Source organism: Nothobranchius furzeri, chromosome 16 (genome assembly GCF_043380555.1).
Source record: "Nothobranchius furzeri strain GRZ-AD chromosome 16, NfurGRZ-RIMD1, whole genome shotgun sequence".
NCBI lineage: Eukaryota > Metazoa > Chordata > Actinopteri > Cyprinodontiformes > Nothobranchiidae > Nothobranchius > Nothobranchius furzeri.
In genome coordinates this window covers 38,848,968-38,872,430 of record NC_091756.1, presented here as the reverse complement: position 1 = coordinate 38,872,430, position 23,463 = coordinate 38,848,968, and the positions used below count along the sequence as shown (strand labels likewise).

The following is a 23,463-nucleotide window of genomic DNA, read 5'->3' as shown; positions in this document are numbered from 1 at the left end:
TGTTGCTTTTCTTTAATCTTATATCAAATAAACTGATTTGATTTGAACTGGAGCAGTCTGATTTTAAAATGTCTGACAGATAATAAATCCTACAGTAAACAGAGATGTGTACTTGTCAAACACATTTTTACCATATTTAATCATCTGCTTGTCACGTGGTTGAATTTCCAGCTTCATCCATCAGTTGCATTGTTTTCCTGGAAGAAGACACCTGCTAGTGGACGGTTAATCTCATCCTGCTGTGGCCAAATTAACATTCCATCCAGTCAAACTGCTTATTTCTAATCCCTACCAAGTATCTCTGTGTTTTAATCTGATGTTTGTCTTCTTTTTCTTAAAAAGAAACTTTGTCAATAAGCATTTTCTTTTCATCGTGATTAAAATCCATTTATATCTGTCGTTCATGATTTCATGAGCAAACAGCCTCAGGACATGTATTTAGCAGACAGTCATTGCAATAGACTGTAGTTGTCATGCTCATGTAAGACACAGCACATTTTAATGCTGCTGTGGTTCTAGGCAAAGGTCAGAGCTCTTTAGAGTACTGAAAGTGTGCAGGTCAGCCACAAACAAGTAGCCATATGGAAGATGATTTCATTGCATGATGCAATGGTGAAAAACTGTTGAATTTATCTAAATAAACACCAGAAATGTAAGGAAAGGCCTGCAGAAAAGCAGACTTTTAGTACAGAGTTAAGTAAGAAAACTCTTTTCTCACCTCTGATGGGATTTTTGCATCATCTGAAGAAGAAAACACAACAGTAAACATTAAAGTTGGCGTTAAAGGCCAGAGATGTTTCTCAAGATAAACAATGGACTGGTGAAGCAGGAAAAGACCTCGTTTATCCCTGACTATCACTGAAGTCATTAAGGCAGCTCTAAGTGAACCCTCTGCTCTGTGGGTCTAGTCCTCACATGTGCTAAAATCTGCCTTTTATGTAGACCGTTAGTGACTCCGAATATGAGAGAGTAAAAATTGTGTCTTTCCACAAGTTGCTGATGTGTGAATATGCTTTCTTGCAGGTGCACTGACCCAGAACCAGGTCCACCCGCTCCTCAGGTCTCTGCCGCTGCCGGGTCGGCCCCTTCCGTCACAGACTCATCCTCAGCTAGAGCACTTCCTGCCTCTCAGGGTCAACGGATCCTCACCGCTCAGCCTCTTCCCCAATTTCAACACCGTACGACACTTTACAACTTTTCTCAAATTGCCATTCCAGTACATGTGGGAGTAAAAGATGTTCTTTTGTTTATTCTTGAGACCGAGCGGACTAAACCTTTGCACTGAAAGAGATTGTCGCATCAAATCAAACATACAAATGTTTACTTTTCTTTTGAATGGTAAAAAAATCAGTCATGATTTTCCCTTATTTCAAAGCAGCACCGAGATGTGTGTTTCACCTTTCAGATGGACCCGGTTCAGAAAGCGGTGATCAACCACACCTTTGGCGTGAGTCAGACAAAGAAGAAACCCATCATATCGTGTAACATCTGTCACCTTCGCTTCAACTCCACTGTGAGTCAGACACTTCATGTCTGAAAAGCAAACATTTCAGACGTGGCAAAATTATACGTAAAGGCCAGACAAAATGTATTTGAAACTCACAGAAGGTAAATGGGAAAGTTTATGTTTGGTTTCTCACAATAATATCATATTGATTTTAAATAAAATGACAATAAGTTCAAGTTTACATTAAGAAGCCTTTTAAATGGCTCTTAAGGTAGACTGTCTCTGAAAGATGTTGTTTTATTTTAGGAATTTTTTTTTTGCATATAAAAAGTTTAATTCCCTTTTAGGATATAGATCTTGCTTTTGGTGGAATTAGTAATACCTATTTGATTCATTTTTAAACAGTCTCGTCTCGTCTTCTTCTGCCAATCCGGGTCCGGGTCGCGGGGGCAGCATCCCAACTGCCAAATGCCGATTCATCCAACAGCTTTGTAGGACAAAGATAATAGGTTTTTTAAACAGTTTTGAGTAAACTATTTTCCTACGTCTCTTGCCGGATTTCTTGTCACATTTGCTAGTCATTATGGTCCACCCCAAAATGGCCAAATTCCATCAATCCATTTTCTTCTGCATATCTGGAGTCGGGTCGCAGTGGCAACAGCCTAAAGCCTAGTTTAGGCTTCTGTGTCAGCTCCACAAGCAAGAGACGCACTGACGTTTTGCTCTCTGACTTCTCAATCTCCTGGGGAGTGTTGCAAAGTAACTCCCCGCCAGGACAACAGAGGGCATGGCGCTGGTCTGGGGTATCCAGTCATGTATCTGGGCCAAGATGATGCATTTATGATTGTGGGTTTTTTTTTGTGTGTTTTTGTATTTCAGAAACTTTTTAACACACACAAATTTTTCCCTTATTCTCCTCCCCTCTTCATGCACTTGCCACCTATAAACCCATGTTCCCCATCATTTCTATCCACAAATAAAATGCTTTCTGGGTATCTTCATACTCATCCAGTCACGGGTGAACTTTTTTTTTTCCTATTTTTAGGGTTTTTGTTTGGGGCAATGTGGGGCGACGGTGGCACAGGAGTTAAGTGCTCGCCTCGCAATCGGAAGGTCGCAGGTTCGAGACCCGCTCAGTCTGTCGCTGTCGTTGTGTCCTTGGGCAAGACACTTAACCCACATTGCCTGCTGGTGGTGGTCGGAGGGACCGGTGGCACCAGTGCTCAGCAGCCTCGCCTCTGTCAGTGCGCCCCAGGACAGCTGTGGCTTCATTGTAGCTCATCCCCACCAGTGTGTGAATGTGTGTGTGAATGGGTGAATGACTGATTGTGTTGTAAAGCACCTTGGGGGGTTCCAGGACTCTAGAAGGCGCTATATCAAATAGAGGCCATTTACCATTTTACCATTTTTTCCGTGAGGTATTCTTCAAGCTGCTCCGTGTCTGCCGCTAGATATCTTCGGCTCTCTTTATGTTTTTGAGGGCGCAATGGCGGCGCTGTTGACAAAAGCATCATCCTGACCAATCACAAGCTTGCGTCCTCCATTGCTAACAGCTTTGAGGCACCCTAACTAGATGCTCGAGCCGCCTCAACTTGCTCCTCTTGACATGGAGGAGCAGCGGGTCTACTCCGAGCCCCTCCCAGATGACCGAACTTCTCACCTTATCTCTAAAGGACAGCCCAGCCACCCTGTGGAGACAAGTCATTTCAGCCACTTGTATCCATGATCTACAGAGATGGTAGTGCAATGGTGGAGCAGAGTGAACACCTACATCACTAGCATGCTATATACACTGTAGCTTTATTTAAATGGGAGCAGCTTCCTCTTTCTGGCTCACCGACAATCGTGCTGAAGGATCAGTGTGTACTGACATTCAGCAAGGCCAAAGGCCTTGCATACCCTTTGCTTTGCCATGAATCCCCCAAGTCACCTTTTGACCCTTGATAGTGCCCTTTATGCATTTATATTCATTTTATAGCCAGTGTTATGCAGTGTTCACAGGGAGACATCAGCTGAAACAGTGTGGGTGCACACAGTCATGAAAAGACCAGCCTCTGCACACTGAATTTGAATGTGCCTTTGCAGTTCGCACAGTGTACACATACAGTTGTGGTCAGAAGTTTACATACACTTGTAAAAAATATAATATAATGGCTCTACTGAGTGTCATGTTATTTCTAAAACTCTGATTTTTCTCTGATAGAGTGATTGGAACAGATACTTCTTTGTCACAAAAAACATTCATGAAGTTTGGTTCTTTAATGTCTTTATTATGGGTTAACAGAGAAAAGTGATCACATTTGCTGGGTCACAAATATACATACAGCAGTGCTAATATTTGGTTACATGTCCCTTAGCCATTTTCACTTCAATTAGGCGCTTTTGGTAGCCATCCACAAGCTTCTGGCAAGCTTCTGGTTGAATCTTTGACCAATCCTCTTGACAGAATTGGTTAAGTTCAGTTAAATTTGATGGCTTTCTGACATGGACTTGTTTCTTCAGCACTGTCCACATGTTTTCAATGGGGTTTAAGTCAGGACTTTGGGAAGGCCATTCTAAAACCCTTATTCTAGCCTGATTTAGCCATTCCTTTACCACTTTTGATGTGTGTTTGGGGTCATTGTCCTGTTGGAACACCCAACTGCGCCCAAGACCCAACCTTCGTGCTGATGATTTTAGGTTATGTTGAAGAATGTGAAGGTAATCCTCCTTCTTCATTATCCCATTTACTCTCTGTAAAGCACCAGTTCCATTGGCAGCAAAACAGCCCCACAACATAATATTCCCACCACCATGCTTGACTGTAGGCATGGTGTTCTAGGGGTTAAAGGCCTCACCTTTTCTCCTCCAAACATATTGCTGGGCATTGTGGCCAAAAAGCTCGATTTTCGTTTCGTCTGACCACAGAACTTTCCTCCAGAAGGTCTTATCTTTGTCCATGTGATCAGCAGCAAACTTCAGTCGAGCCTTAAGGTGCCGCTTTTGGAGCAAGGGCTTCCTTCTTGCACGGCAGCCTCTCAGTCCATGGAGGTGCAAAACACGTTTGACTGTGGACAATGACACCTGTGTTCCAGCAGCTTCTAATTCTTGGCAGATCTGCTTTTTGGTGATTCTTGGTTCACTCTTTACCCTCCTGACCAATTTTCTCTCAGCAGCAGGTGATAGCTTGCGTTTTCTTCCTGATCTTGGCAGTGATGAAACAGTGCCATGCACCTTATACTTACAAACAATTGTTTGCACTGTTGCTCTTGGGACCTGCAGCTGCTTTGAAATGGCCCCAAGTGACTTTCCTGACTTGTTCAAGTCAATAATTCGCGTTTTCAGATCCATGCTGAGCTCCTTTGACTTTCCCATTGTAGCGTTTGTGGGCGTTTGTATCCAATGAGCCCTATTTACCTGGCCTAGGAGAAGTCACCAGCTGTAGTCATTCATAATCACTCACAAGAAGTTAAGAGGCCATGCTATGAAGCTCAGTTCACTGACACGTTTCTAAGTCAACAAATTGCTAGTTCATGTTGCTGTATGTATATTTGTGACCCAGCAAATGTGATCACTTTTCTCTGTTTACCCATAATAAAGACATTAAAGAACCAAACTTCATGAATGTTTTTGTGACAAAGAAGTATCTGTTCCAATCACTCTATCAGAGAAAAATCAGAGTTTTAGAAATAACGGGACACTCAGTAGAGCCATTATATTATATTTTTTACAAGTGTATGTAAACCTCTGACCACAACTGTAGAAACATGTTGACATTTTTAAGCAATGCCAATTTGTCGATCAGCTTTGTGGGATACAGATAACATGTGTAAGTGTTTAGAATATGCATTACTATATTTTACTATTAACTGGCTTTTTATAGCCATCATCAAATAATAAGAACAAGTGGAAAGATTAAAATGAACTCATTCCATGCTGTTTACACACAACTGAGGGATTGCACAAAGTGCAAAATGTTATCTTGCACAAAAAAATAAGTTAGATTTTTTTTGCTGTTCAGTGCAGATTTGTTTAGAGTATTACAGAATTGAAAAAGTCATTACATTTGAAAATGCATTATTTAAATTAGCATTTTAAATTGTCATAAAGTAATTACTTATAGTTTAGCTGAAGATGGTTGCTTCAAAAACCTTAAAAGGTTCAAAGAAAATTAAATGAGCTAATTATTTTTGGGACAAATGAATGATCATCTAGGTAGATACAACTTAACCCGTTTAGTAAACAGGTGAGTAAACTCTAAAATGATTTGGGGACTGGGTGTCACAAATCTTTAGTAAACTCAACTAATCCAGGGCTACTGTGTTGGGCAAAATTGCCAAAGTTTAATATTGCGATATCTTAACTCATACAATTTATGTCTTAAAATGTTAATATAATGGTGATATCGTCACTTTTAGGACTTGAGTTCTACTCTCGTCATGTTGTGGAACTTGACTTGAAAGTCTTTAACACACGGTTCACATTTCAGATCATTTCTTCTGCTGGTCCAATGCTACCTCTAGTTGCATGGAGTGGTACTGCAATTAATAACTGACCAATCAGGATAGGGAGCCTAAGTCTACTTCCGCACCACGGGTCTCTGGAAGAACGAAAAACTGAATGCAAGTCAATGATGCTAAAAACACTATTTTCTAACTGGCTTTGCCTTACGCCCTGGATTACACATATGTTGTACTGTAATTTAAATTAAAAGTAATGATGGGTGTTTCGACCACGCCTGTCACGTACTTTGAGATTTATTAGCTTGTAAAAGTTCGTAATTAGCATGACTACACATTAGACGGCACATTGCATATGTAACGTCATATAATCTTCTCTCACCTAAAGTAGCTGCTACTTACCGAATGACCAGATTTATGGTGTTTTTTTCCTCCTGTGGGTAGTTTGCTGAACTTACAGCCCTTTTCCCTCAGTTTTCTCCGTGTCTGGTTAGTTACTTTAGAGGTGCTTCACTGAGAAACAATTTTTTTCTTTTACTGTAAAAATATTGTTCGCTCTGAGTTTAACATGCAGGCTGAATGTGACAATTGTGTCACCTACACCTAGAAAAGTCAATAATAATCCCACATGATCTGTTTTCAATAGTGCGCCGGACCAGTTTTTGCAACCGCATAGGCTGCACAAAAATGCATTTAAGGCAATTAGCGAAGGTGAAGCCATACCTTCCTGCTAATGTCTTCGAACATGTCATCCATCTGTTCGTGTCCTGCCGATTGGACTACTGCAACTCCCTGTATTCTGGCCTGGACCAGTCCTCCCTACACCGGCTTCAGCTGGTCCAAAATGCAGCAGCCCACTTGCTGACTGGCTCCAGCAAGCGGGATCACATAACCCCGGTTCTGGCCTCTCTCCATTGGCTTCCTGTCTCTTACAGGATCCATTTCAAAATGTAACTTTTTGTTTTCAAATCCCTTCATGGAATGGCCCCCTTTTACATCTCTGAGCTGCTGTCTGCTTACGTCCCTGCCAGAACCATAAGGTCCAGCTCTCAAGCTCTTTTAACAGTTCCAAAAACCCGCTTTAAGACTCGCAGCGTCAAAGCTTTCTCTGTGGTTGGTCCCAAACTGTGGAACAAGCTACCACTCAACATTAGGACCACACAGAATCTAGAGCATTTTAAATCCCTTCTTAAGATGCACTTTTTTGATCTGGCTTTTAATGCAGGTTGACTTGAGCATCTTAAAAGATTTTAACAGGTTTTATTATAAATTGTGACTGTTGTGTGCTCATCTTATTTTAGGTTTTTATTGTTGATTTGTTGTACCTTGGTTTGTTTTACCTTGTACAGCCCTTTGGGTGTAGCTTTGCTGCTGTAAATGCACTCTAAAAATAAAATTGATCTTTACCTTGACAAAAATGGGCATAGTTGCTCACCCTGCATTGATTCCAGTTGGATTTGAAGAGTGAGAAGACCCAACCAATAAGGTGGTGCCGGTGACGCTGTTACGCTCTCCAGCGCCCAATGGGGCGTCTACGTATTCATGTCTATGCAAACACCAAAGCAACATCCAGTGTGTGGAGGTTGTAGTTGCAACAAGAGAACAAAGTTTCCAGCTGTCAGGATACCAGTTTTGCTGCCAATATGTGAAATGTTTTTTTTTGGGTCCATCTGTTGTAACTTCACCTAAACTCATTCTGGTTTTAGATCTTTTATGGCCACTCCTCTTCTGAGAAGGATAATGACATCTCCTGAGCTCAGAAGCAGTCTTGCAGTTTCTGCCATTTTTCACAGTGTCAGTCTCGCTGTGCCAGCAGAATGTTTGGCAACCCGCAATGGTGCCCTCTATTGGCTGGTAGATGTAAACATAAACCCAGTGTCGGGCCTTCAAAATAAACATTGGATAATTTTTTTTTATTAAAATTTAGCTTTTAAAGAAAAAAATGTACCTTTATTCTGCACACCTCTAATCACCTCATGGACGAAATATTTTTTTAAATATAGCTTTTTATTAAATTATTTCATTTTCAATCTTTAAACATGACCACTGTCTGGAAACAGCCTGCAGTTCAGGTACCGGAGTTAAGCAGTTAGAATGAACAAATTCACCATTTCATAATGTCAGTAATTAGTTCAATTCTTTGTGACATTTTATTTCTTATTTCATTTTAAAAACTAAAGACGACTGTGGCTGTTTTGTGATCTGTAACACAGCATTAGCACCTGTTAGCATGGGCCATGCAGCAGCTGCCCCAGCATAGTGCCAAAAGGCAACTAATCCTTGTAAAAACAGGATTGCTCAAGGTCATACTTACACATTCTGATCCACTCACATATGATAGCATGAACTGTGATGTGTTCATAATCCTTGTGTGGAATTACATTCTAAATAATTAGATATAGCTGAAAATTAGCTGTGAAAAACGCACTCTCACTAGTCGAATGATTTATTTTTGATAGGCCGCCCACTCCTGATTGCACCATTCAGTGACTTTGTTTTGTTTGTGTGATGTCTAGACCCAGGCAGAGGCCCACTACAAAGGTCACAGGCATGCTCGAAAGCTAAAGGCCTTAGAGAATCAGAAGAACCGCCAGAAGAACGGACACGGCCAGTCCTCGGAGGGAAAAGATGGAGACAGAGAGGACAATCTGATGGGAGGAGCAACAGCACCAGACTTGCAGCTGAAAGACAAAACAGGTACAAGTTTTTTTTCTATTTATAAATCCAGTCCTCCCCTTTGAGTAATTAGCTGTAATTGAAGAGAATAAGTACCAAGGCTTGGAAGCTGCCACTCAGCTGGTTAATTACCAGCCATTACCTGTCCTGCTATCATTGGTTCTGTCACATAGATAATTACTCCTATCAAGTAAAGACATTCAGCAGGATCATGAGCATTAAAGCATTTAAAGAAATGCAAATGAAAATTTGGAGAGGAGACGTGTTACACGTCTTGGTTGTGAGCAAGTGACACTTGCTCATTGTAGCCCCAAAGAAAGGTAAATTTCAATATGTCTATTTTCCCTGGTGATAGGGAGCAGTACATACCTACATCATTGCAAGCAAGCGGTATTTTGTGTTCGAGTAAGACCTTACCAACGGATAGCCATTAGGGTCAAAAATCCTCCAGCAACCTCCAGCAAAATACCAAGCACATCAGACTCTCTTTCATCATCGGCAACAAGTGAAGAGGTAATTGTGTAAAGCAACAACGTTTATGAATGATGAAAGTTTTGTAACCATTTGTTACAAATCAATAAATGTACTTTGTCCTCACGGGCTCCCGTAGAAGGAAGCATTGTGTCTAAAGCCCGGATCACACTTTGAGACTTGCGGCCGTCATACAGGATTATTCATGTCACAAGGTGGGAATTCCAGAGAGATGGCACACTGTACGATGCAAGATGTCAGTGAGGCAGACTTACAACGTCTCTCTCCAGCAGGACACGTTACGTCATGAGTGCACCTCCTGAAAGCACACGTCACTAAGCAGACCGCTGACCAAAACAAAGCTGACAAGATAAAATAAACATAGCCATTGACACAAATTTTTAGCATCAGCTCATGACCCAACTCCTCTTCTTCAAAAAAGAAGCATCGTTTTCAAAACCCTCGCTTTGGCGTCAGACTCCAGCTGCGGGTCTCCTTTTCCGGTCTTCCAGCTAAACAGCTGATCTGTCTGCTGGACTTTCATCCCTTTGATCCTCTTTTGTACATTAAAAAAAAACGCAAACTACAGAAATGTAACAATCTGTTGCAGATTGCTTTAATATCTATCTAAACTTGGTCGTGAATTGTGTCTCACTGTTTACTCTGCAGCTCCACTCCGTGACAGAGCATCACGCCCACTGTCACGGAGCTTCCTCTGTCCCCCTGCAGCAAAACGCTAGTGAACCGACCTTATTGGTTCAATATGTGAGATTCCCACCAACAGCAAAGGGATGTCATGTTTTTGTGTTTTATATTTTTATGTCCGTGAGCACATCTCCTCGCACATTCTCACAGATCACAGAATCACAGTTTTCACAATTCAGCTGATGGTCTACAAATGTAGTTTAATTTTTTTTGTATAACTCCCGTTTTACTTGGGCTATTAACAGAATAAAAACTAGTGTCTAGTTTATAATCCACTTTTAAACATAAATTGAAACCAAAGCCCCCAAATGCATGTTTTCTTTTCTCGACTGCAGACAGGAGTCTTACGTTTTCAAGCATGCTTGTAGATTGTCGGATGCTGATTTGGGTTGTGAGACGGCTCAAACATCTGCAACCGAGCCGGTCTGATATGCAAATTTCCCTCACATTCACCTTTTTTTTTATCATGAATGATGATTCATGATTATGTTCCAGACGAGGGATTTGGTTAAGACAGCCGCAAATCACACAGTGTGATCCGGGCTTAATATGGAGTCTTACACCCACTCCCATGTATTTTAGACTTGATTTTTATAGTTATATGTTACGAAGCCACCAATGTTTTTCAACAACTGGGCATCATTAAAGAGCAAGCATGAGGACTGCTTGAAGGTGGATCAGAAAGCTCAGATTCTGAGGAGATTTGTGGAGTCTGGTGAGCCAGGGGGAGTGGCTACCAGATTCTTACTCAACTCCCACTTCCTGTTTGAAAAATGCAACAAATGCTGTTGCCTAGCAGACCAAGAGGGCAGAGCCGCAAACAAATACATACACACACAGGCTCACAACGACATTGTGACATCATATTGTACCAGCTAACATTCTAGGGTACCTCTTAGCCAATAGCGATGGCAGATTTAAATTCACCGACACAACACTGACAGTTTTAGGCAGAAAATTTTAATTTAAACGAAAATGCACAAAAGTGCAAAACTATTGACTGCACGTGTCTGCAGCACGATTGGACACACATTTATGTAGTTTATCAGAAAAAAACCTGATTTGGGGTGACTTGCTCTTTAAATTCATTTTCAACATTTGGATGGAAATTTCCAGAGATTAACAGTAAAAACTACACATTATCTCATTAAAACCCACAAATAAGTTATTAATCATTTTTAAAAATACACATAATTTTCTAATGTTTCTATTCATCTGAACTAATTTCTGAGTAATGACTCTGCAGTTTATGGTTTTACTTTCTGCCAGCCATCAGTCCTGTAGCTTCTCATTTTGTCTGACAACAAAATATCACCACCGTCTTTTCTATTCCCTCTGTCTGCTTTTCCTTTCCATTATTGATCCTCTGCCTCCCATTTTCTTGCAACACCTATCAATTTCCCCCTCGAAGCACATAATGATAAGCTTGTTACCTTCAGTGGTTGCCATGGTTGTTGATTGATGTGACGGTGGGAGATTGGGCAGAGAAAACCAACAGATGGCAGAGAGGCATGAGGACAAAGGAAGAGCGATTAAGATGACAGAAAAAAGGAGAAAAATATATGAAAATGCTATAGATGATAGAAAAAAGACAAGGTACAATCAGAGGGTGAGATAAAAGAAAATAACAAATAATGAACAAAGATCATGTGTATTTTTAAACTTAATCATATTGATTTCGTACATTTTATTCATATTCAATTTTAAAGGCTGCATGATTCATTAATTGCCAATAAATTTAATTAGGATAAATGTTGAAAAATAAAATAATTGAATGAATCTATCCATAAAAATCCTAGACCCTAACAGTTGCAGCATCACACAAGCATTATTTGCTTTTTATTTAACCCACAAAACAGAGGGCATATTCAAATTTCTCAACTGCAGTCACAAGAAAAGAGAAAATACAAATATATTTTTTTTTAATTTTAACAGTCAAAAATTTCTCTCAAAGTGTTAGTTTGGTCATTTAAAAAAATAGGAATCCAAATACAGAACATAACATCCATTTAACACCATTCTAAAGGTGGAATATGCAGAATCATTTTAAAAAGTAAACAATGACTGAAGGTTTAAAAAACTCTTTCTATATTTTAAGCAGCTTGTTTTTGCCCTCTGTTCACAGACTCCAGCACTTCATCCCACACAGCACAACAGCATCCTGAAAACACCCAGGAGTGCTCAGCAACAGCCCTGCCTTCATCCACAGACTCCTCACCACTCCCCCTGGCTCACCAGACTCCACAAATCTCCTCAGAATCTGAGCTTTCTGATCCACCTTCAAGCAGTCCTCATGCAGATGTGTGCAGCCCAGACTCTGCTTCAGCACCACACTCTGACATCCAAGGAAGCTCCACAGGAGGAGAGGAGGAGGAGACTGGGAAGGAGGCCAGGGAAAACAAAAAGCATCTTCACTGTCCAACCTGCAAAGTGACAGTCAATTCTAGCTCCCAGCTAGAGTCTCACTGTAGTGGTATACATTTTCATTTTACTACTGTGAAGACCCTTATCATTTGAATCTATGCTAGCTTACTAATCTCTCCCCTCTGGGTGGTTGAATCAGGGTCGAAGCACAAACAGATGCTAGACGGTCAGCACAGCCATCGTTCACACCGCAGAGTCAAATCGGGATCATCTCAGAGGCCAAAAAGCCGAATTAAACAGCAAATCAGGAGCAAGAGCAGAGCGGTGGTCGGTGTGACCAATCAGGCCTTTCACTGTGAGCTGTGCCAAGTGTCTGTTAACTCAGAAACACAGCTGAAGCAGGTAAATGGGTTGATGCATTATCGTTATTTCATTTACCTAATTTTACAACTGCTCTAAGTAAAGGATTTGTTGCTGTTGTTTTCTTTTTTTATCTTGTTTCTCTTTTAGCACATGAACAGCAGGAGACACAAAGAGCGTTTGGCGGGGAAGCCTGTGAAGACTAAGTTCACCCCCTACAATAAACTACACCCCAGTGTTATCTTTGCGGTAAGAGCCACGCGTGTTTCATTAGTTTTCTGTTAGTTCACGTTTGTGTTCAATTACAGCACCCGCAATTCATGCTCAAACTTGATGATACATTGGCCAGATGCAAGAAAAGGGATGCAACACCATCATTAAAAGATTTGGTTTAAATATTAATGAAGCAGAAGGATTTCATGGGTATAACTAAGAGCTATTTGCACCTTACTTCTCATTAGGGATGTAAGAAAAAATCAATACACTGAAATATTGCAATATTTTGTGTTATGATACTTAACTGATATTAGCAGTGTATCAAATTTTATTGAGAATTCAAATGCAAACTTTTACTGTATTTATTTCCTGTGATGCAATTCAAACTCTGGCAGCTAGGTGGCAGCAGATTTTACCAGCTTCATTCTGATGAAACAACAAGATTACTAAGCCTAAATCTCCTACCCTTTCAGCGCTTTGGGCTTCCTGACAGGGTTGCGGAAGGCGCTTTATAAATAAAGCTTTGATTGATTGATTGATTGATTGATTGATTGATTGATTGATTGATTGATACCCTTCCCATTGACTCATGGGTCCGACATATTTACTGTACAAATAATGTCCATAGACTCCATTTATAAGCTTTTGATTTAAAATGGGAGGTTCCCACCACCGCCATTTTGACCATGTCACACGTCTCGTCATGCCCAGACAGTGCCAAAATGGGAAAAGAGGTAGAGCTAAGGGTGGGGCTGTTACGGTTGGAAAAAAAATTGAACCAATGTAGCTACTAGCTAACTTAGCAAACCCAAGAAGCTCCGAAGGGGCTCCGGGAATCGGGGTAGCCTGCCCGCATGGCTGCCTGACTTTCATGAGAGGCTGTATTCATGCTGGTCGCCTGTGGAGATTTAAGATGGACCGGGACTGTTATGGTCCCGTCTCTGGGAGCGTCGACTAGGCTCCCGGCTAGGGATGGGAATCGAAAACTGTTTCTTGTTGAGAACCAGTTCCCATTGTTTCAGTTCCTTTGGGCACAAAATATGCAATAACTTAAAGTTATTGCATATTTTGACCCGCTCTGGACAAGTGAATATCAACGCAGCAGCAGCTGTGAAGTTTGCACATCCTCTCTTGTTAAAATCGCAGGTAACTAATTAACTAATACTGCCCATCATGTTTGCGTCATTAGCCTTATATACACACTTCCACACTAGCAGACTCCAGTGACAAAGGTCTGACCTGTGGGGAGATTTTTCCCACTCTACAAAAGCTACAGCAACACTGCACCGAACAAGAAGATGACTCTGCCTTCACAGGGAGCATAAAGGAGAACATTTGGAAAGATATTTCCAACCGATACAGGCACAACTGATTATTTATCATAAAGAAACTGACAGCTCTTATGCAGGAGCCGTGTGCAATAAGTTTTTTTGCCACAATGGCGGACTTGCGGATCTTTGACCACGGTGGAAGAACAAAGCCTGATTGCCTTCTCTATCTTTGGTCAAATATGTAGAGTTTCGTTACCCAGCAGCCACACCAATACATTACATTTCAACCCATCTTAGACTAAGCGGTGTTATGGTAAAAGCACAGAACTTTCCCCTGTTTGACCGACAAACTATTAGCAAGGGAAATGCGGTTGAGTGACTCAAAAGTGAAGTAGCATTAACTAAAAGAGCTGCAGTGTTTCTGTGGTCTCCCTCAGAGATCCACAAGTGACCAGCATGACTACAACCTCGCATCCAAGCTTGTCCGCGCGTTCCGGTGTCGGTACAAGATCTGCTCGGGTGCAAGATCGGGTCGGGGTCCTTCGACTGCCGATGACGTCAAAGTACGGCAAACCCACTCGGACAAAATACACTACACATCTATACTGTTGGAAAGAATTTAACAGTTTCGTTATTAAAATAATGTTTCTTAGGACGTACGTTTGTGTTTATAATGGTATTTGTAAAATAAAAAACTATATTGTATTCATAATGTTGAATCCCTTGAAGAATCATAGGTATTAGCAACACTTGTGAAATTGTATTTGCAGGAAAGAAGTGTGTCCCGTTTATTGAAGTATTTTGTGTTTAGTTTTTGACGTCTTGTCCATGCGTAGTTCAGGTACGCTCATAGCTGCTAGCCAAAACTCTGGAGTTAAAAGTTTTCTGGCTTTACTAAAATACCTGTCTGTACTTATTTGATTGATGGTAGTTTTACTTTCTATCAGACTCCAAATGTAATCATTTGGCACGTTTCTAATTCATAATTTGTAATAATGTAATCGGTGATATTAGCATTAGCATTCCTATGGGTTTTTCCACGTATATTAGCATTGCGCTAACCACTCGCTGCCAAATTGCAGCCTTTGCGATTAGAAAATCTCCTTTTGTCACATCGCTATTTAATTGCACATGCAGTTAATCGTTCAGCCCTAATATACATGCAGCTCTATGCTAAAAGTGTATTTTCAAAGAGGTAATGATGGATTTCTTTGTAGAAGTTGTCCATCTTTCCAACAGAAAGATTTGCCTGGACCAACGTAACGTGATAACAACGTAACGTGATTACGTAATTCCGTAAGGTTCATGTTCAGCCAATCAAATACTTTGACGTCATCGGCAGTCGACGGACCCCGAGCCGATCTTGCACCCAAGCTGATCTTGTATCGACACCGGCTGCCCTGGGAAACAGGAAGAGCCAGCCACCTGCTGTTCCTCGCCTCGCCTCTGTCAGTGCGCCCCAGGGCAGCTGTGGCTACATCGTAGCTCATCACCATCAGTGTGTGAATGTGTGTGTGAATGGATGAATGATACACTGTAGTGTAAAGCGCTTTGGAGTCCTTACTCTGAGAGGCGCTATACAAGTGCGGGTCATTTATCATTTATTTATCATTCCCAGGCAGGAGCAGGAGAAGCCGGGTACCTGCTCAAGTTTCTTATGCAGCCCCACCAACGTGTTTGACCAAGCAGTTAAATGACACCGCATCCCCCATTCAGCCAGAAAAATAACGTACAGAGATATAATTTTACTTACTGATGAAAAAGAAGCAGAAGCTGCTTGGATGATCTATTTGTGAAGTTAATAACCACAATTTTCCCTCTGTGTCCAAATAAATCCATGACTAATATCCAAACACAAACACATGAGGATACAACTAAAAATCAGAGAGTCGAAATGGCTGAACATCAATTAACGTGGAAAGCCCAGGCCTTTCCCCGGAGCTAGCTTCCAGCGCTAGCTCTGGCTCTGACGTGGCTCTGATGCTCATTAATTAATCAGAATTGTAAGCATTAAATTCCACTTAAACAGAAGAGTTACAAAAAACTTTGTCCCCCCAGAGTTGTCATGAATGTAAACTAGATCTAATAATCCTAAAATATTTTTGAACCAAGCTGTAAACATCTTTATTTCTGCTGAGAAATGGGCATTTTTAACATGGGAGTCAATGAGGATTTGCTCAATTCTGGTGTCCTAGTGGATGAAGGTGGATTACTACGTCCATGTTGGCTTAACAGAATTCCCAGGATTGTGGGGGCCTGGGGGCCTCTGAACAAAGGCAGGTTTTCCAGAATGCTGCTGCTAGGTTTTTAACAAACACAAACTGACATAGCCATATTACCCCAGCCCTGGTACAACCACGCCCCTCCACCGCGCCTCCGCACGGCCCAAACTTTCCACACCGTGCACCTAGGAAATTTTCTAACTACGTGGACGGTCGGACGAGGAAAAACATGGCGGACTGGCAAGAACTAGTATGGCAGAGGTTCGTAAATACAGACATTTGTATGATTCAGCTCTCAGAGATCACCGTGATCGACATGTTAATAATTCTTGGAGAGAAATAGCTTGCACCGTCGGAAAAGATGAGGACGCTGTTAAAAAATGCTGGAATGCCATGTTGTAAACAACAGTAATTTTTACTTCTACTATGGTGTAGTGTTGGATGCATGCGGTAGAGCTCCATGCTGCCCCCTACAGTTTGGGAGAATATTGGCTCACTGCAGAGACAAGCCGCATGAAACATAAACGCTGCAATTTGTGAAGCGTGTTCCATCCGCGAGTCGCATCACCAAGCAGAAAGTAAATGCGTCAAGCATAAACCAAACTTCAGAAGATCACCAATGTAAGATGGTGCTTGTCCACATAAGGCCCTATAGACCAGAACCAGGCTCTTGAAATGAACCCTGAAGTTGACTGGCAGCCAGTGAAGCTGGAGAAGTGTGGTGATGTGGGTGTGTTTGGAGGACTTGGTCAGAAGCCGAGCACAGGCATTCTGAACCACCTGTAGACGGTTCAGGGAGGCTCTGCTCAGACACGTGAAAAGAGAGTTACAGTAGTCTAAGCGTGAGGAGATGAAGGTGCGGATAACTGTCTCAAGTTCAGAGCGGGACAGAATGGGACTCAGCTTAGCAATGTTCCTGAGATGGAAGAAGGAAGAGCGAACAAGAGAACTGACATGAGAATCCAGGGTGAGAGCTGGGTCAAAGGTCATCCAAAGATTCCTGACAGAAGGTTTGGTGTGGGAAGCAAGCTGACCAAGAAAGTCTCTGACTTTGGGAACCAGCTTGTCTGGTGCACAGATGAGGATCTCAGTCTTATCTTCATTCAGCTGAAGAAAGCTCCCAGCATCCAGGTTTTGATAGAGTCTAAGCAGGTGTGTAACAGCTGCAGCTTAGACATCTCATGGGGCTTAAAGGAGATGTACAGTTGGATGTCATCAGCATGAAGATGGTAGTATTCCTTTGAAGGAGCTCAGGATGTGCTGAAGAGGGAGCAGATAGAGGAGGAAGAGCAGAGGCCCCAGCACAGAACCTTGTGGGACACCATGGGTAAGGGAGGTGGTGGAGGACCTAAACTTGGAGATGGCCACAGAAAAGGAGCGCTCAGAAAGATAAGAGGAGAACCACTCCAGAGCAGTTCCTGATAGGCCGACCCAGTCTCTCAGCCTCTCCAGTAGCAGATGATGGTCAACAGTGTCAAAGGCTGCAGTCAGGTCCAGCAGGACCAGAACAGAACAGTCCCCTGCATCACTGTGGTTCAGAAGGTCATTAGAGAACCTAAGAAGAGCTGTTTCAGTATAATGAGCTCTACGAAAACCTGACTGGAAGCTATCATAGATGTTGTGTTCATCAAGAGCAGCTGTGAGTTGTTTAGCCACAACCTTTTCCAAGATCTTGGAGATGAACGGAAGTTTAGAGATGGGTCTGAAGCTGCTATGGAGAGAGGCGTCGAGACTCAGTTTTTTAAGAAGCGGGTGGATTACAGCGTTCTTAAAGTAAGCAGGGACCTGACCAGATACCAGAGAAGCATTAATTATAGAGAGCACGTTGGGACCGATGGACTGAAAAGCACTTTTAAACAAAGATGAGGGTAAGATGTCGAGGGGGAATGCCGAGGTCTTCATAGAGTTAACTAGTTTGGTTATGGTTTGGTTTGGGCATGACGAAACAGCGACTGGCTTTGTGGTACGCTAGCTTGCTAAGTAGTGATTATAGTAGATATTAATAAGTCCAAACATCTTGTAGAACCTGGCATGGTGTCCCACTCGCATTTCTTGGGTCAATGTTTTTGCTGATTTTTGTTTCAGACCAAACTGGCCCTGCAGAAGCAGCTATCCAAAGCCCTGCCGGCAGGGCTCCTGACCAGCCCACTCAATCCAGCCGCTTTGTGCACCATGACATCTGGACCTTTGGCTCTACGTCTGCCTCCAGGACCTGCCGCCATTATCCAGGGACCCCTCATCAGCCCCACCCTCTTCAGGCCTGCACCTGGACCTCTGAGGGCCACACACACACCTATTATCTTCTCTCCTTATTAGCAACAAGCACAATGGACTTAGAGTTGTGGACCTAACCCAGCCAAAGCTGGACTAGCAGAAATCACTGACCCAACCTGCCATGGACCATCCAGCTTTGCCTGAGGGACACCAAACTGCTGCAGTCAGAGTGAGAGCAGCATGAGGAGTTTAACTGAGATGTTCGATCCTCTGGTTTGGATGGAGATTTCAGCTCTGACTGAGCAGTGTGTCAACCTTTAAAACGTAAGAGTCATCTCTCAGCTGTTTCCTGTCGAAAGACACTTGAGTGCTTGATCCCCAGGATCTGGACCTCTCTACAAGCCATAATGATGTTCATCTTTTAGGTTTTTATATTATAATAATTCACTAGGATGTTTAAAGGCTTAAGAACATATTTTAAATTCATTTTAGAGCTTTCTAGTCAAACTCTAGGAGGACTTTTTTTTATTTATTTTAATTTTCACAAATAAATCAGAAGCAAGAAACTGCATTAAAACTGGTTAACATAAAATATGTCAAAATGTTTTAAAAAGAGACAATAAAGATCAATTTAGCACCTCTGAAAATATTTGAATCTCAGCAAAGTTGTATCTTTACCAACATCATCTGATCTGCATTTTTATATATATATCCACAATTTTGTGTTTGTCATTGTCTTCTGTGTTACAGGGTCACAATCAACCACCACTCTGATGTAAACAGATAAACATTTGACTAAATAAGATAGAGAGCATTTAATGTGTTAAACTATGTGGTTTATGACAAAGTTATTTATTCCAAACCTACATTTATTTGACAGGAGCTGTTAATTTTCTGCCTGCTGCATTAATAGGATGTTACACTTTAGGTCACCCTCTTTAATACCTCATTTATAGTTAGCCTTTAAAATAAACACAACTAAAAATTTCATCTTATTCTAGGTGCTAGCTACAAACAGAACATAAATACATTGTAGTAAAAACGTGTTACGTGTTCATTCTGAAGCACTTTACAATGTCAAAATGTTCCTTTTAAAGAGCAAGTCACCCCCAAATCAACTTTTTTTTCTGATAAACTATATAAATGTGTGTCTAATCATGCTGCAGACACGTGTAGTCAATAGTTGAGCACTTAATGCGTTCTAGTTAAAATTTTTATTTTCTGCCTAAAACTGTCAGTGTTGTGCCATTGTCAGGTAAAAACTCTGCATGCCATCGCTATTGGCTAAGAGGTGCCCTAGAACGTTAGCTGGTACCATATGATATCACAATGTCATTGTGAGCCTGTGTGTGTGTATTTGTTAGCGGCTCCGCCTTCTCGGTCTGATAGGCAAAAGCATTTGTTGCATTTTTCAAACAGGAAGTGGGAGTTGAGTAAGAATCTGGTAGGGGATGACTTGCTGAATAAAGGTTTCAGTGCTATTAATGAAAAACTAAACAGGGAGACCTAAAGTGTTTCAAGGAATTTCTCGCAACTGTTTGATGGTGTTGGTGCAATAAAAAGAGGCAGATATGCTGCTGTTTTTACGTACATCTAAATAAATCATGTTTTGAAATACGTTGAACTATAAAAATAGTTTTTTCTACAGTGATTACATTAAGATCAACTTTTGTTTAATATATTCCTCATACTGAAATGCTCCAAGCAATCTGTATTTTGTTTGTCATCTGGTAGGATTAATGACTAGTGTAAGTGTGCTTTTTTTCATTAATGTAAAATGTGTATTCCACATGAACTTATAAATATTCCTGGTTTTTACCTGTTTGTCTTTGTAATTGATATACAGTGGGGCAAAAAAGTATTTAGTCAGCCACCGATTGTGCAAGTTCTTCCACTTCAAATGATGACAGAGGTCAGTAATTTTCATCATAGGTACACTTCAACTGTGAGAGACAGAATGTGAAAAATAATCCATGAATTCACACGGCAGGATTTTTAAAGAATTTATTTGTAAATCAGGGTGGAAAATAAGTATTTGGTCAATTAAAAAAAACTCTACTCAATACTTTGTAACATAACCTTTGCTGGCAATAACAGAGGTCAGACAATTACTATAGGTCTTTACCAGGTTTGCACACACAGTAGCTGGTATTTTGGCCCATTCCTCCATGCAGATCTTCTCGAGGGCAGTGATGCTTTGGGGCTGTCGCTGAGCAACATGGACTTTCAACTCCCTCCACAGATTTTCTATGGGGTTGAGGTCTGGAGACTGGCTAGGCCACTCCAGGACTTTCAAATGCTTCTTACGGAGCCACTCCTTTGTTGCCCGGGCGGTGTGTTTGGGATCATTGTCGTGTTGGAAGACCCAGCCACGTTTCATCTTCAAAGCTCTCACTGATGGAAGGAGGTTTTGGCTCAGAATCTCACGATACATGGCCCCATTCATTCTGTCCTTAACACGGATCAGTCGTCCTGTCCCCTTAGCAGAAAAACAGCCCCAAAGCATGATGTTCCCACCCCCATGCTTCACAGTAGGTATGGTGTTCTTGGGATGCAACTCAGTATTCTTCTTCCTCCAAACACGACGAGTTGAGTTTATACCAAAAAGTTCTACTTTGGTTTCATCTGACCACATGACATTCTCCCAGTCCTCTGCTGTATCATCCATGTGCTCTCTGGCAAACTTCAGACAGGCCTGGACATGCACTGGCTTCAGCAGCGGAACACGTCTGGCACTGCAGGATTTGATTCCCTGCTGTTGTAGTGTGTTACTGATGGTGACCTTTGTTACTGTGGTCCCAGCTCTCTGCAGGTCATTCACCAGGTCCCCCCGTGTGGTTCTAGGATTCTTGCTCACCGTTCTCATGATCATTTTGACCCCACCGGATGAGATCTTGCGTGGAGCCCCAGATCAAGGGAGATTATCAGTGGTCTTGTATGTCTTCCATTTTCTGATAATTGCTCCCACAGTTGATTTTTTCACACCAAGCTGCTTGCCTATTGTAGATTCACTCTTCCCAGTCTGGTGCAGGTCTACAATTCTTTTCCTGGTGTCCTTCGAAAGCTCTTTGGTCTTGGCCATGGTGGAGTTTGGAGTCTGACTGTTTGAGGCTGTGGACAGGTGTCTTTTATACAGATAATGAGTTCAAACAGGTGCCATTAATACAGGTAACGAGTGGAGGACAGAAAAGCTTCTTAAAGAAGACGTTACAGGTCTGTGAGAGCCAGAGATTTTCCTTGTTTGAAGTGACCAAATACTTATTTTCCACCCTGATTTACAAATAAATTCTTTAAAAATCCTGCCATGTGAATTCATGGATTTTTTTTCACATTCTGTCTCTCACAGTTGAAGTGTACCTATGATGAAAATTACTGACCTCTGTCATCATTTTAAGTGGGAGAACTTGCACAATCGGTGGCTGACTAAATACTTTTTTGCCCACTCTGTGTGTTTGTCCCTAATTAATACGTTCATTGGTTGTCTTGTAGCTATTGTTAGCCATAAAGGTATTTCAGTGCATCACATTATTAAAGATTATTAATAAAAGGTGCTTTATTTAGTATAAATCTGTATTAAAGAGCAAAGGGAGCCACTATTTTAAAGTCAAAACTGTTAATAGAGTTCTTCTTACTGGATCTGGATCTTACTGTAGTACTGATTTCTACAAACCTAAGTAACAAGCAGGAAAACATCACTTAGTTGTTAGAAAATGGTCTAAAAATAAATAAAAGACTGTTTTTTTTACCATAAAACCCAACTAAGACACACACACACACACACACACACACACACACACACACACACCGGGGCCTTATCCTTCTCTGCTGATAAAAGTAATGAATGAAAGTGGTCCACAAGTAAAAACGTGTCCCAAAATCCTAATAATACATCTAAAGATCCTTTGATTTCTACATTCTACAATCCATCTATACATTAATTGCTCTAAATAATTTGAATGCCTAGACTGAATCAAGATACCTGACCCTGGCTAACAGGTACAGATCACAGGGTGATTGCTGTAAACAGCACCACACACACTGCGGTCTTGATTCTCCTGCATCACAACCACTGAATACAAACTTACTCAAATTAATCACTAAGATGTCTTTCATAGCTCCCGATAATAATCAAAGGTTCAAACTCTGTTTCCTAGTATTTCAGCAAGAGTCCTGTGAATGGTTAATTAGGTTATTTATATTCTAAACAGCTTATACCAAATTTTCTTCTGAGAATAACCAGGGCTTCTGAGCACTGGTGCCACAGGACCAAATCTTCACAATTACACAGCGCTCTCTTGTGGCGTTTTATTGCTACTGCAACTAACTAAACTCGACAATAAAACCGAAAAAATAATTATAATTTGGCATATTTTTATGAATCCTTGTCTTCCATCTAATTTTATGATAAATTAATAGAAATGCTTACTTCAAATTCTAACCAGTTGTCTTTATAAGTGGTTTCCTAATCTCACCAAATATTTGGTTGCAACAATATTAGTCATTGAGTGGATATTTTGACACTTTGAATTCCCGTTATTTAGGCTTTATGTTATATTTTATCTGTTTCGTTTAGAGTGTTAATGGCGCAAAAAGGCACAGCAGCACGGGGTATTAATGTTTATCACAGACATAGTGTGAAAATAGAATATAATTATAGTAACTCCCTCATCTAAAAAATAAAAAGTCTGTTATACCAGTGTTTCCACATCTTTAACGTATTGCACTGACACCTATTGGTTAGATGTATAACAGTCACATTTTAGAATTGTTCAGAATACAAATAAATGTATAAATAAAATTTCTTAAGACCGCTTAGGGTGTTCACCTTTGCTGTTCACCTTCACCCGAGTGTCCAACACATGCGGCCGCAGGTCAGATGAAACAACAACAAAGTCGGCCTAAGGTATCCTGGTGCCAAGAGCGCATATGGACACCTTTATGTCTGAACATGGTGTTCATTATGGACAATCCATGACTGGCACAGAAGTCCAATAACAAAACACCACTTGAATTCAGATCGGGGGGCCGTTCCTCCCAACCACACCTCTCCAGGTCTCACTGTTGTTGCCCACGTGAGC

The 23,463-nt window shown here is 41.3% G+C and overlaps 1 protein-coding gene across 5 annotated transcripts in view; it reads left to right on the top strand.

Moving 5' to 3' along the window:
• Window positions 1–20,203, top strand: part of LOC107387855 (zinc finger protein 385C) — a 79,696-nt gene extending 59,493 nt beyond the window's left edge. For 4 of the 5 annotated variants that reach the window (XM_015963081.3, XM_070545426.1, XM_054749215.2 and 1 more), the window contains 7 exons: window positions 1,024–1,178; window positions 1,406–1,513; window positions 8,403–8,583; window positions 11,864–12,211; window positions 12,302–12,504; window positions 12,613–12,711; window positions 18,257–20,203. In XM_015963081.3, the coding sequence (XP_015818567.1) occupies window positions 1,024–1,178; window positions 1,406–1,513; window positions 8,403–8,583; window positions 11,864–12,211; window positions 12,302–12,504; window positions 12,613–12,711; window positions 18,257–18,487 (1,325 nt within the window). In that variant the 3' untranslated portion in view covers window positions 18,488–20,203. The remainder of the gene's footprint in view (window positions 1–1,023; window positions 1,179–1,405; window positions 1,514–8,402; window positions 8,584–11,863; window positions 12,212–12,301; window positions 12,505–12,612; window positions 12,712–18,256) is intronic. The other variant, XM_015963082.3, reaches the window with a different exon arrangement.
• Window positions 20,204–23,463: the final 3,260 nt, after the last annotated feature.